At 40.8% G+C, this 14,843-nt stretch overlaps 1 protein-coding gene across 2 annotated transcripts in view; it reads right to left on the reverse strand.

Moving 5' to 3' along the window:
• Positions 1-1,719: 1,719 nt before the first annotated feature.
• The window catches only part of APOO (apolipoprotein O), a 55,288-nt gene continuing 42,164 nt past the window's right edge, over positions 1,720-14,843 (reverse strand). For both annotated transcript variants that reach the window (XM_079765774.1, XM_079765773.1), the window contains 2 exons: positions 6,624-6,689; positions 1,720-2,019 (listed from right to left, as the gene is read on the reverse strand). In XM_079765774.1, coding sequence (XP_079621900.1) covers positions 6,654-6,689 — 36 coding nt within the window. In that variant the 3' untranslated portion in view covers positions 1,720-2,019; positions 6,624-6,653. The remainder of the gene's footprint in view (positions 2,020-6,623; positions 6,690-14,843) is intronic.

Genomic DNA, 14,843 nt, shown 5'->3' on the forward strand with positions numbered 1-14,843 from the left:
TTGTGGAATCTCTACTTTCGGGAGGTGACGTAGGAAGACAAGTCAATGGGAAAGGCCTGAAATAATAATATAATGAGATATTATAATGAGATAATATAATGAGATATAATTTAGGCACAACTTTACTATATTGAAACTAGAGGCCCAGTGCCTGAATTTGTGCTCTGGTGGGGTCCCTCAGCCTGGCCTGCGGGGACTGGTCTGAAACTGGCTCTCTGACATCCCCCAAGGGGTCCCGGATTGCGAGAGGGCACAGGCCAGGCCGAGGGACCCCACTGGGGCATGATCAGGGCTGGGGAGGGACCATGGGAGGGCTCCAGGGCATGTCCAGCCCATCTTGCCCAGTCCCGATCAGCTGGACCCCAGCAGCAAGCTAATCTACCGGTTGGAGCATCTGCCCCCTGGTGGTCAGTGTGCGTCATAGCGACTGGTCAAATGGTTGGACGCTTAGCATATTAGGCTTTTATTATATAGGGTGATTGCTACAGTAACACAAAAGTATTTCAGCATAAAAGGAAGTAAAAGACTTCTGGGTCACTAGCAGGATTATTCTAGGGACAAATGTGTTTCAGCTCATTAATCCAGTAACAATGCTGGCACCATTCCTGCCATTTTGAATCTATCAAATATATTTAATATTAACACGTGCATGTTCCATTTGCGTATTACTATTTTACCAACTCCTATCAATTCTCAAAGGTCAACAATTAGTAATTCAATTGATGCTACAGGAATACAAAAATGATTTTTAACTTCCAAATCTTTCACATACTGTTCCCCACCTTCCTTCCTGGCTGGCTGACAAGTCAAAAGAGGCTCTTGCTATTCTCACCAGCACTGGGAACATGGAGTTCAATGAGCTGGGCATTCAGGGGCCACAAAGGCGAATACAAGGCCTACATACAGAGAACCAACACACACAAGCACATAGCATTCCCACACGGGCAGAAGACAAAGCCTACTTCATTAAGCATCTCCCACTGGCAATGAAGAACTGGAAGCTCTGTACAAGCTGGGAGGCAACAGCACACAAGGGTTCCCACTCACTATTTTCTTTTGTGTATCTTATAATCAGAGTCGGGCAGACTGTTACTTACAGGTTTGGTTCCTTGCGCTGGCCCTCGAAGCATCGTCTCTTGGTTCCAGAGCCACTCTTCTTGACTCGACTCTGTTGTGGGGCACAGACTCTGCAGATGGCTAGCTGATGCTGCTCACAGAAGAGTAAATAGCCCAGCCGGTGTGGCTCAGTGGTTGGGCATTGACCTATGAACCTGAAGGTCACGGTTTGATTCCCGGTCAGGGCACATGCCTGCGTTGCGGACTTGACCCCCTAGTGTGGGGCGTGCAGGAGGCAACCGATCAAGATTCTCTCTCATCATTGATGTTTCTCTCTCTCCCTCTCCCTTCCTCTCTGAAATCAATAAAAATATATTTTTTAAAAATATGTTTTTTAAAAGAATAAACAGTTTTCACATACACACTCACACACAAACACCTATACATTCAGAGATACACAACACAATACAAGCCACACACACGTATACTCAGAGACATCCACATACATGCCACACCCACCCACACATACATGTATACTCAGACACACATCACATATACACACCACATACATGCACACTCAGAGACACACACACACACATACATGTATACTCGGAGACACACCACACATACACCACATGCACACATTGGCACTAGATAACTTGAACAGTCGCTCCATAATATGGGGGAGAGGGGAAGCAGGACAACTTTTTTAACTTGGAATTTTAATTATGTACATAAATAGCAACATGAGAACAAGAAGTTCAAAGGCATGTACATTATCTGGAGGTGAAAAGATTTCAGATTAGTCCCTTTGTAGTATGACATCACCCAAGGTAACAATGAGGCCTACTGTAGTTTTTCCTGAAGAAAAAAGCCTGTTTACTACATTCAATAATGACATCTCTTCCATTTTTCTGTAGAAACACTGGTTTATTGTATGGAGTTTCCAATGTTTACCTATAACTAAAAGAAAAATAACATAAGTAAACTATGCCAGAAAAAATAAAAACAATGCTACAATTTTGCATTTTGAAAATTCTTTAGGTTTACATAGAGAAACCATAACAAATATTTCCATTAGCATTATATGACCATGAGGCTTATAAGGAGCAAGAGAAAGGCGTACTTATTCTCATTTTATAGACAGGCACTAAATACCAGAAAGGTTTTGTGTTTCATCAATACCACATTCAGATTTTCAAATGGCTATGTATCTGAGCTAATTAAACAGATGGATGAATTTATAAATAATAAATAAATGCCTAGTCCTGGCCAGTGTGGCTCAATTGGTTGAGTGCCATCCGATGCACAGAAAGGTGGTGGGTTCCGTCCCTAGTCAGGGCACACCCCTAGGTTTGGGGTTTCATCCCCACCTGAGGTGTGTGTGGGAGACAACACATCAATGTTTCTCTCTCACACTAATGTTCTCTCTTTCTCTCTCTCCCTCCCTCTCTCTCTCTAAAAAGTCAATTAAAACATTAAATAAATAAACAAATAAATGCTTAAGTGGCACAGCAACACCCACCTCACCCTTTCTGAAAACTAAACAACTCTATTTTCGTCCATCTGTTGGAGAACATGATTGTATTACTGTCAGTCTGACATCTACCTTTCCTCGAAACACCCCATCATTCTTTTCTGGAATGAGATACACAGCAATCCAGACACACCAAAGGTAAACCAGCTCTTCTCTATACTACTTTTTCCCCTAATATGTAAAGGATCTACTTAGCAATTAGAGGTTTATAAATATTTTAGAGGCCAGTGACTACTCCTTTGATCTTCTAAGATAAAATCAAAAATTCTTAAATTAAACATGTAAACCACTAGCTTACCTTTTCTATCTCAGTTTATTAATCTGTTTTGGACTTCTCTAAGAATTCAAGAGATTTACTGCATTACTAAAAACTACAAACTGGAAACAACCTATATTAATAAGGATTCAATAGATCATGGTAGTCCATACTGGGATATTATTATGTAGCTAAAGGAGTGACATAGATTCAGAAGTACCAACAGGGAAAATGTACACAATATATTAAGTGAAAAAAGGCAAGTTCATTAATTCAATATAGTTAAACATAGCATGGTCTATGAAGTATTCTTACCAAAAAAAATTGAACCTAAATCTGATTAAGCCTTCAGATCCATCAGTTTATAGGAAATGCACAGAAGAGAGGAACCAAGAGAGAAACAAAATGACACTAAATGTATACACTCAGCCACAGCCACATGGGAAATTCTAAAGGACAAATAAGCCAAGGTTTTCAACAAATAGCAAGGAAAAATGAGGGAGAAGGAACTATTACAGTTTAAAAAGGGGCTTAAGAGGCTTATCAGTCAAATACAATGAGCTGATCTTGTTTAGATCCTGATTCAAACAAACGAAGTATAAAAAGTTATTAATGAGACAATCAGGAAAGTCTGCATATTGTCTGACTATTTGGATGATATTAAGGAATTAGTGTTAATTTCTTTAGGTGTGATCATAAAATTGCAATATGTTCCTTCATGGAGTTTTCAGTGTTCTTGTAAAACAACACAAGGAATATGATCTCATTCTGTCAAAAAACAAAAGTTCGAATGGATGCATAACAGATAGGGAGAAGGTCTGGAATGATATACCACAATATTAACAGAAATTACCTCTGGGAAAGGAATAGAAGGCAAGTTTTTAAAAATTACCTTTATAAAAATATGCATCACTTGTATAATTAAAAATACATCTCGCCCAGGCCAGTTTGCTCAATGGTTAGAGTGTCAGCCCTCGGACTGAAGGGTCTCGGGTTCGATTCCTGGTCAAGGGCATGTACCTCAGTTGTAAGTTCGATCCCTGGCCCTGGTCGGGGCCCATAGGGGAGGCAACTAGTCGACATGTCTCTCTCACATCTCTCTCTCTCTCTCTCTCTCACACACACACACACACACACACACACACACACACACTCCCCTTCCTTTTATTCTCTCTAAAAATCAATGGAGCCGAAACCGGTTTGGCTCAGTGGATAGAGCGTCGGCCTGCGGACTCAAGGGTCCCGGGTTCGATTCCAGTCAAGGGCATGAACCTTGGTTGCGGGCACATCCCCAGTGGGGGGGGGGGTGCAAGAGGCAGCTGATCGATGTTTCTCTCTCATCGATGTTTCTAACTCTCTATCCCTCTCTCTTCCTCTCTGCAAAAAATCAATAAAATATATTAAAAAAATATATAAATAAAAAATAAAATAAAAATAAAAATCAATGGAAAAATATCCTCGGGTGAGGATTACAGAAAAACAAACATCTCCAATAAAAACCTAAAAAGATAAAGAATCAAATCAAGGTTGTGTATGCCATAAGTTGAACTCTGGCACAGAATATTTTTGGAAAATGAAATGGATATTTACATAGTTTCCCTTTATTCCATGTTTCATTGTCCCTGTAGAGAAATATAAGCATATTCAATGTAAAGTCTCTGGAGGAGAAGTGTGTCTTCCTTGCTGCTCACGCTCTAGTCTCTCTTCTAACAGCACATTGGGTGCACATTTGGCCCCACTCGCTAGAGATGCTGATTCTGGGGTAGGGCCTAGGCCTCTGCCTTTTAACGAGCTGCCTGGGTAATTTGTTTAACAAAATTTGAGAACTGCTGACTTGGGGTTACTATATGAAGGGCTGTGATGTGAAAGCAGATCTGCATTTGTTTCTGTGACCCCTAACGCAGGATCAGGACCACAGTGTAGGACTTATAAGGAGACATATTTTCACTTAGTATAAAAAACAGCTTCCTAAAAATCAGAACTATGCAAGATGGCTGCTCTGTGGGGTGAGTTTTCTTTCTTTTAAAAAAAAATTTTAATAATAGATTTTATTTAACCCAACATATCTAAAATATCACCATAATTTCAACATGTAATAAGTATAAAATTATTATTATTATATATTGGTTTGAGAGAGAGAGAGAGAGAGAGAGAGAGAGAGAGAGAGAGAGAGAGGGAGAGAGAGAGAGAGAGAGAGAGAGAGAAACATCAAGGAGAGAGAATCATTGATTGGCTGCCTCCTGCAGGCCCCCAACCGGGGATGGAGTCTGCAACTGGGCATGTGTGTGGGGTGAGTTTTCTACCAGTGGAGGTGAAAAGTGGGAGCACACACTTGAGGATGGGAGTTGGATCAGATGACCCTTCTCAAAATCAAAGATTATATGACTCTCTGGGTCTCCAAATATAGAGAGACAGCTTGAAAGAGAAAAACCTCAAACCTGGGGCATTCATGAATTTTAAATTGCAGCCATAATCTATATATATAAAAGGCTAATATGCAAAGTGTCCCCTCAGGAGTTCGACCAGGAGTTCGATCACTATTGTTTATTTCTGGAATTTTCCATTTAATATTTTCAGACCACAGTTGACCACAAGTAACTAAAATCACAGAAATTGAAGCTCTGAATAAGGGAGAACTACTTAAATATTTTTCTGTATTTCCTGGGCTTTATCCTCTCAAAAAGTGTATCATCTATCACTCTGGCCAGGTAGCTCAGTTGGTTAGAGCATTGTCCCGATACACCAAGGTTGTGGGTTTGATCCCAGTTAGGGCACATACAAGAAGCAAAAAAAAAAAAAAAGAAGAAGAAGAAGAAGAAGAAGAAGAAGAAGCAGCAGCAGCAGACAATGAATGTATAAATAAGTGGAACAACAAATCAATGTTTCTCTCTCTCTCTCACCCTCCCCCCCTCTCTGCCCCCTTCCTCTTCCTCTCTCTCCCTAAAACGAATCAATAAAATTTTTAAAAAGTGTATCATACTTTCCTTTTTTCTCTCCACTTAATAATTGTGTACATATTACCATGCAATTAAATATTATTAAAACATAATAACATTCCTGTTTATGGATATACCATGAGAAGCCATTTTCCTGCAGTTGAATATTTAGATTGTTTCCAAATTCCATATAGTCAAATTACTAGGAAATCACAAGTGCTACTATACAATTTTTAATATGCATCCAAAATAATATAACTAGTGCTCTTTACTTAGTAGGTACTTAATGAGTAAATATCAAATAAATGAAAATAAATGGCAAATTGAGCATAAGACCAGCCAGAAGAAATCAAACTGATTTTTCTGACTTCATCTGTCATCATCTTAAATTTCCTCAGCCTCAGGTTACTCAATCTTTACAGAAGGAATAAGTACACCTATGAATTCCCTGTCAATTAAGATAATATCTCTATTAAATCTAGAGCTTCTCTACAACAGTCATACATTCAACAAATGTTTAATGAATGACTATTTGATGAGTACAACTGTACCTATTATAGTGAAGTTTGAAAACAGAAACTTAAGAAATAATGGCATTTTTCAATTGTTTGAAATCGTGTCTAAAAAATCCAGGTACCTCTCAGGAACAAACACAATTATATGTCATGGCACTTAAACCCAGAAATTAAAGATAGAATGAAATACCGTCCTGACCCTATGTTTCCACATAAAGTTGAAACTGCTGTAATTCATTTATAGAATTGATTAAATTAATTAAAGAGCTCATTTTAGCTGGTGCTAACAATACTAAAATAACCAGAATTTTCCTATTCTTTACCTGATTAAAATGGGCTGAACCTGGAGTATTCTACTTATTTCCAGATGAATTCTTCACATTTCCTGGCTTGTAAAACAAAAAGTAAGAATATTAGTACAGTTTGAAAAGAAATAGTGCCAGTCTTCAGCATCTGGTTGAATCAAACACTAAATATTATAATACGAAGTGACCCATTTCTCAGTAAACTTAAGGAATTACTAAGCCTCCGGGAGGGCCCTGTTGCAGACAGTGACAGGCACAGAGGGGATCAGGAAATAAAGCTCCATCAAATCTCACTATACTAAGTCAGCCAAACAGCTGATTCTATAAAAAATGAAATAAAATCAGCAGTGAAAAGGTTTCTGTACTACTTCATGTCATAGTCATTGTTAAACAAGGTTTACAACTACGAGGACGCGTCCTGTAGGTACTCCACTCTGTGTATCATCCACCACAGGGGCCAAGTCACAAAACATGTTTACTCTGAAAAAGCTTATGATCAGATCACACCCATTCTGCCTGGCCGCCATCTGGGAACATATAATTAGGTCATGTCATCCATGAGAAGTGATGTAGGAAAGTTTCTAGTGGGAGTTTATGTGCTCAATGTTTAAGGCCTTACTTTCTTTCCTATGTTTTTAAGACTTTAATTTTAGTAAGGCCTGGTGTACAGCAAGGATCTGAGCTCTCAGGAGATGGCAACCTGAAAAACATTAGGCTGTGGGTAAGCAGGCAATGGGGCTGTGATTCTGTGGTCTAGACTTGGTGCAGGTTCTCCTACCCATGGGTGAAGGAGGTGGGGGGAGTGAGAAAGCAGAAACATGTGACTAATCCTGTAATTTCCGAGCATGGTTTCTAGGCAACTTCAGGATTACCGGAGTGTTTGAGAACTGGTCTCTAAGCATGGGGATCATACACCCTGGCTTGCCCAAGTTATACTGGTTTATACCGATTGTCTCAGCATAATAGTGTACCCTTTCACACTCTACAGCAGGGGTGGGGAATCTTTTTTCTGCCAAGGGCCACTTGCATATTAATAATATCATTCTTGGGCCACACAAAATTATCCACTTAAAAATCAGCCTGCTATATTTGTTCAAACATTTAATTAACTAACCCCTAATGTCTTGGCAGGGCCAGACTGAATGATTTCACGGGCCTTATATGGACTACGGGCTGGACATTCTTGCTCTACTAGTAAAGTATCCTAGTTTGGATGATAAATTATATCATGATCAACAACCATATCCTCAGACCATATCCACTTGACAATTGAGTTCTGGGGAACAAGGCCATATGTATTGTTTGATGGATCATTATACAATACCCCAGTCTACTTGTTGCTCTGAGCAGAGTCCTATAGCATTCACTACCTGTGTGCCTTACTCTATTCCTCCTGAGCCATTTTCACACACACACACACACACACACACACACACACACACACACTCCCACAGGCCTTCTTGCTGTTGCTCTTTCAACTTGCCAAGCTCTTTCCTGTGATGAGAATTTTGCAAAATGTACCCCGTGACGTCGATTGATCAATCCCAATTTTTGCCTACTGTAATGCTATTCATCCTTTAGATCTAGGCTTCCCCAGTCCACTGCCCTTTGGTTTAGATAAGAACCTTTTATTCATATTCATAGCACACAAGAGCTTCCTGATTTGGGTAAATCGTTCACTCATGTTTGAATCCTTCACTAATATATAAGCTTCATAAGGGCACAATATCCTTAGGACCTCCTAAAACATAGTATTCGAGCATTTGTATATAAAAAAAGTTTGGGGCCGAAACCGGTTTGGCTCAGTGGATAGAGCGTTGGCCTGCAGACTCAAGGGTCCCGGGTTCGATTCCAGTCAAGGGCATGTACCTTGGTTGTGGGCACATCCCCAGTAGGGGGTGTGCAAGAGGCAGCTGATCGATGTATCTCTCTCATCGATGTTTCTAACTCTCTATCCCTCTCCCTTCCTCTCTGTAAAAAATCAATAAAATATATTTTTTTAAAAAAAGGTTGTCTTTGTCAGAAAGGTGTCCTTTAGAAAAAAAAAAAAGTTTGGGTATCCTATCTAATAAAAGAGTAATATGCAAATTAACCATCACTCCATGACAAAATGGCAGAGCCCATAGCCACAAGATGGCGGCACCCAGTCCTCTCAGCCCCGCCGGAGTCCCCCAGTCCCAGGAAGGGCTGCGCTGAGAGCCAGCATCATAAGCGGCCTGACAGAATACTGCCCAGAGGCCCTCCTGACCCTTTATAAAAAACAAAAACAAATTCACTCCCTACGGAGTGATTCCACACACACACACCTGCAACCTCGAGTCTTAGCCTTGGAAGTGCCTGTACCCCCACGGAGTGATCCCCTCCCAGAACCAGCCTGGGGTGTCAGCCTGGGAGGCACCCTCACCCCCCCCAGAGCGATCCCCTCCCAGCAGCAGCCTGGAAGGGGCGTGCACCCCATGGAGCAATCCCCTCCCAGTGCCAGCCTGGGGTCTCAACCACTGAGTCACACCAGCCAGGCAGATATGGAGGAATCTTAAATGTTTCTTTTAAAAAATATATATTTTATAGATTTTTTTTTTACAGAGAGGAAGGGAAAGGGATAGAGAGCTAGAAACATCTATGAGAGAGAAACATCGATCAGCTGCCTTCTGCACACTCCCCACTGGGTATGTGCCCCCAACCAAGGTATATGCCCTTGACCGGAATCGAACCTGGGACCCTTGAGTCTGCAGGCCGACACTCCATCCACTGAGCCAAACCAGTTAGGGCTGTCCAATATGTTAAAGAAAAAACCCTATCTAATAAAGAGGGAATATGCAGGGGAGGGCATTTGGGGGTGACCGGGCTGTCAGGGGAGGGCAGTTGGGGACTATCGGGCCAGCAGGGGAGCAGTTAGTCGGGGGAGTGGTTAGGGGGTGATCAGGCTGGCAGGCAGAAGTGGTTAGGGGCAATCAGGCAGGCAGGCGAGCAGTTGGGAGCCAGCAGTCCGGGATTGTGAAAGATGTCTGACTGCCTGTTTAGGCCTGATCCCTGTGGGATCAGGCCTAAACAGGAAATTGGACATTCCCCGAGGGGTCCCAGATTGGAGAGGGTGCAGGTTGGGCTGAGGGACACATACACCCCCCCAGTGCACGAATTTCGTGCACCAGGCCTCTAGTGTAATTAATAAAGAACAAGAAGAATTAAAAAGAGACTTATGGAGATGAGATAACTATGTCCAACAATTGGGTCTGTCATAAAAACTATGGCCCTAGCTGGTTTGGCTCAGTGGAGAGAGCGTCAGCCTGCAGACTGGAGGGTCCTGGGTTTGATTCTGGTCAAGGGCACATGCCCGGGTTGTGGGAGGGCATGCAGGAGGCAGCCGTTCAATGATTCTCTCTCACCATTGATGTTTCTTCTCTCTCTCTCTCTCTCTCTCTCTCTCTCTCTCTCTCTCTCTCTCTCTCTCCCTTCCTCTCTGAAATCAATAAAAATATATTTTTAAAAAACAACTATGTGGTTCTCACCCTGGCCAGTGTTCTCAGTGGTTAGAGCATCGGCCTATAGACCAAATGGGCCAGGTTCAATTCTGGTTCAAGGGCATGTACCTGGGTTGCAGGCCCGATCCCGGCCTACTCGGGGTGTGTGCAGGAGGCAACTGATTGTCTCTCTGACACCGATGTTTCTCTCTTTCCCTTCCCCTCCCTCCCCTTCCACTCTCTCTAAAAATCGACGGGAAAAAAAATTTCCTCCAGTGAGGATTAAAAAATACACACACACTATGTGGTTCTCTACTTAGTTAAATATACTTTAGGTCTGATTTACCTTAATACAATGCCTGGCAAGTACTTCCAGTAACATTCTTATATATTCTACTATCTATACTTGCCAGAATCTCAATCTCAAAAATTTAAGATGCTAGCTTCATAAGCTTTTTTACCTTTTGGACATTAAGAAAATGAGCACACCTGGCTGGTGTGGCTCAGTGGATTGAGCACTGACCCGTGCACCAAGAGATCAACGTTTCTCCCATATCAAGGTTTCTCTCTCTCTCCCGCCCTCCCTCCTTCCCTCCCCCTTCCTCAGGTGAGGATTAAAAAATAAAATAACCTACAGTAGTGGCTTTGAAGATGGAGGAGGAGGACTATGTTCCCAGGAATTCTTCAGCCTCTAGAAGCTGAGAAAAGCCCCTCAGTTGGCAGCCAGCAAAACAGACGTTGGCCCTGTAAGTGCAAGGAACTGGATTCTGTCAACAACCTGAATGAGCAGGATTCTCCCCTGGAACTTCCAGAAAGGATTGCAGCCCTGCTGACACCTTGATTTAGCATTAGGCTTCTGACCTACAGAGTCGATTTTAATAAATTTTTATTGCTTCCAGCCAGTAAATTTGTGGTCATTTGTTACGCAGTAATAAAAAACTAAAACACTGATAGGAGGCTCCTTGACTAATGGGGACAAGCCATATGGCTCCCTTTCCTTTCAGGAGCTGTTATCTTTTCAGGCAGAAATGAAAATGTGCAGTGGCATCTATCATGGCTTAGCGTGCTAGTCTGTCCATTTAATGGTTCTCACATGGATAAACTCAATCCTCAAAACGGCCCCCATGAGCTCCTACCCCCACTTCCCAGAGCTCTGGAGCAATTTCTAAAAGGTTTCTAGGCTTGTAAGAGGTGGGGCGGGGACAGGGTCTGGCGTGCCCACTGTGGAGTCCACTCTCTTGGCCTCCAGGTCCAAGCACTTCTAGTGATATTCTTATATATCTGCTATCCATACTTGCCAGCATCTCAATCTCAAAAATATAAGATGCTGCCGAAACCGGTTTGGCTCAGTGGATAGAGCGTCGGCCTGCGGACTCAAGGGTCCCAGGTTCGATTCCGGTCAAGGGCATGTACCTTGGTTGCGGGCACATCCCCAGTGGGGGGTGTGCAGGAGGCAGCTGATCGATGTTTCTCTCTCATCGATGTTTCTAACTCTCTATCCCTCTCCCTTCCTCTCTGTAAAAAATCAATAAAATGTATTTTAAAATATATATATATATATAAGACGCTAAATTCATAAGCTGTTTAATCTTTTGGACATTAAGAAAATAAGCACACCCGGCTGGGGTGGCTCAGTGGACTGAGGGTTAATCCATGCACCAAGAGGTCACCAGTTCAAATCCCGGTCAGGGCACATGCCCAGGTTGCAGGCTCAATCCCAGGAGGCAGCCAAATCAATGTTTCTCATAGACGTTTCTGTCTCTCTCTCTCCCTCTCCTTTCCTCTCTCTCTCTCAAATCAATAAAAACCTATTTTTAAAAAAGAAAATGAGCACATATAAACATTTTTCTGGTTGAGGAAAACAGGTCTGTTGCTAGGAAATTTTTCTTGTTTAGTTACATATCATTTATAGTATAACAAAGCATGACAGTCAAATATCTCACTAAAGAAATATCTACCCTATGACAAATCAGATCTCTCTTGGCAGAAACCTCCATGACCTCAGAAAAACAACAACATTCTAACTTCAAAAGACAGTTTGTGATTTAGTATAAGCCAAAATTGAACTTTTTTGCATTTTCAGACAAAGAATTTTATTATTTTAAAAAATTTTTATTGTTGAAAGTATTATAGATGTTCCCCTTTTTTCCTCCATTGACCCCTTCTAGCCCACACCCCAGGCCTTAACCACACAATTTTCTGTGTCCATGGGTTCAGAGAAATAATTTTATTTAAAATATTTTACAACTCATTCTCCTTATAATCTAATTTTAATATATATTGGGTTTCATTGTGTTTGTTTTTTAGTAATCAATACATTTAACTCAACATATCTAAAATATTATTTCAACATATAGTCAATATAAAAATAATGAGATTGTTTACATTCTTTTTATTTCTATCATGTCTTCTAAATTTGGTGTGAATTTAAACTTATAGCACACTTCAATTCAGACTAGCTACAGTTCAAGTACTCAATAGCTAGTGGCTGCCAAAGTGGACTACACAGGGCTAGAGGAATAAGCTAAACAACACGGTGATGGTTAGTTTCATGTGTCAGCTTGGTTAGGGTATAGTAGAAAATGAGTCCCTCACCAGTTGAATTATTTTGATCAATTAACTTCTCCAAAATGTAGTTTCCTCGTTTGTAAAACTGGGATAGTAAAAGACATATGAATTCAGAAATAATAACAGGCAAGACTAAAGTGACAGGGATAGATACTTAGATGAAAAAGCCATAAAGAAAGAGAAGGAGTTATTAGTATAAAAGTCAGGATGGTGGGTATTTTTGGATGGAGGAAGAGGACTGAGATGGGGTGGACTACATGCAGGGGCTTCTGGGTGGCTGGCAAAGTTCTAGTTTTTTGTCCTAATGATGATGGGTACAAAGGTGTTTGCCTTATAATAATTCCCTCAGCTATGAAAAAATTAAGTTGTTGAAGGAAAGCACATTCTTGGGACAACTGGAGAAATCCGAATATGGACTGTATATTAGGTAGTGTTCATGTAAAAACAGCGAAATGTTAACTTTCCTCAGTACAGTGATGATATTGTGATTACTATATGAGACAATGTCCATGTTCTTTAGAAATACGTGCTGAATTAGATATGGGTGGAAAGTGCAATGACATCTACAACTAACTCTCAAATGGCTCAGAAAAATAAAATACAAGTGTGTGTGAGCACCCACGCTTGTGTAGAGAGATAAATAAAGCGACTGTAGCAAAGTATTAATTGGTGAATCTACGTGAGGGGTATATTTATTGTATTATTGCTGCAACTGTTCTGTAGTTTTGAGAATTTTTCAAAATAAAAATTGGGAAATAAAGTAAAACAACACACACACACACACACACACACACACACACACACACACACTATTATAAAGTCAGCCAACTGGCAAAAATGGAAACAACCACTTTAGAAACCTACTTGGAGCCACCTAGTGAAATTAATGTGCAGACCCTATGAATCAAGAATCCCAGCCTTATAAAACGCTTAATAAACCATGACACATGCACAAAAACGCTTACGGGTCTGTGTGCAACAACAATGTAATGAAAACCACCCACCCAGCCATCAACATGGGCTTTTTCCACCAAAGAAATATTCCACCGCAGTAAAAATGAGGCAGCTACAGCCATATATAGCCAATGAACATAATGTTGAGGGAACAAAACAAGTTAAAAATGATATATAGTAAGACTCCCTCTAGATAAACTATATATTTATTTATATTTTGATTTATATATAGGGTATCCCCAAAAATGTAAACATACACTTTGAATAATTACAAATGCAGTGTTTATTAAAATACATTTTTCATTTTCAAAATGGAGCTATCAGCTGTTAAAATTTGTATACAATTTTTATTTTTTTAATTGATTTTTAGAGAGAGAGGAAGGGAGAGGGATAGAGAGACAGAAACATTGATGAGAGAGGAACATCATCTATGGGCTGCCGCCTGCACGCCCCCTACTGGGGATCGAGCCCACAACTCAGGCATGCACCCCAACGGAGAACCAAACTGTGACCTCCTGTTTCATGGGTTGACACTCAATCACTGAGCCACACTAGCCAGGCAAGTGTCCCCCAATTTCCATCAAAGAGATAATTCCTGGGCCCTAAAAGATTTCTGTTCCAGGGTAGCTTAAATCTTTGTTCTCGTTAATAAAACAAACAAACAAAAATCCCACTGAAACTCACAAAATCAAACAAGAGGAGGGCAGAGGAATCAATAAAAACAAAGGCATTTCTTTATCAAATAATTCCTGAAATCTAAGTATATCAAATCTTGAATTAATAGAGCCTTGTGCTATTTTTTCATTTAAAACTTGTGCTAAATGTTTAGGTGGTCATCGTTGACTTCATTACCTTTTATTGAGAACAAACAGCTGTCAAGAAAGTTATGTTTTGAAAATAAACAAATGGAAGAACATGAGTTCTCCATGACTCTGAAGAGAGCAAGGGCTTAAAAACACACACACACACACACACACACAAAAAAAAGCGAGAGACAGAAATGCAGAGCAACCATGAGCTAATTAATCATCTTTACTATCGCACTCCCCTTACTATCTTCCTCCCCAAATGCAAGCATATAAATTTGAGTAGCTTTAAAATCTAACATTTTCCAATTATCATAAAATGCTGGCCTGTTTGACTTGCATTCCAATCACGGTCCCATTGCTTGTGCACTGGGCTGAATCAGAATAGAAAAAACTATTTTCAATCGAGAGGCTCCAGGGGGACCCCGCTTGGCTTTGGTGTGCATGTGTCT

Source organism: Cnephaeus nilssonii, assembly GCF_951640355.1.
Source record: "Cnephaeus nilssonii genome assembly, chromosome: X".
Taxonomy (NCBI): domain Eukaryota; kingdom Metazoa; phylum Chordata; class Mammalia; order Chiroptera; family Vespertilionidae; genus Cnephaeus; species Cnephaeus nilssonii.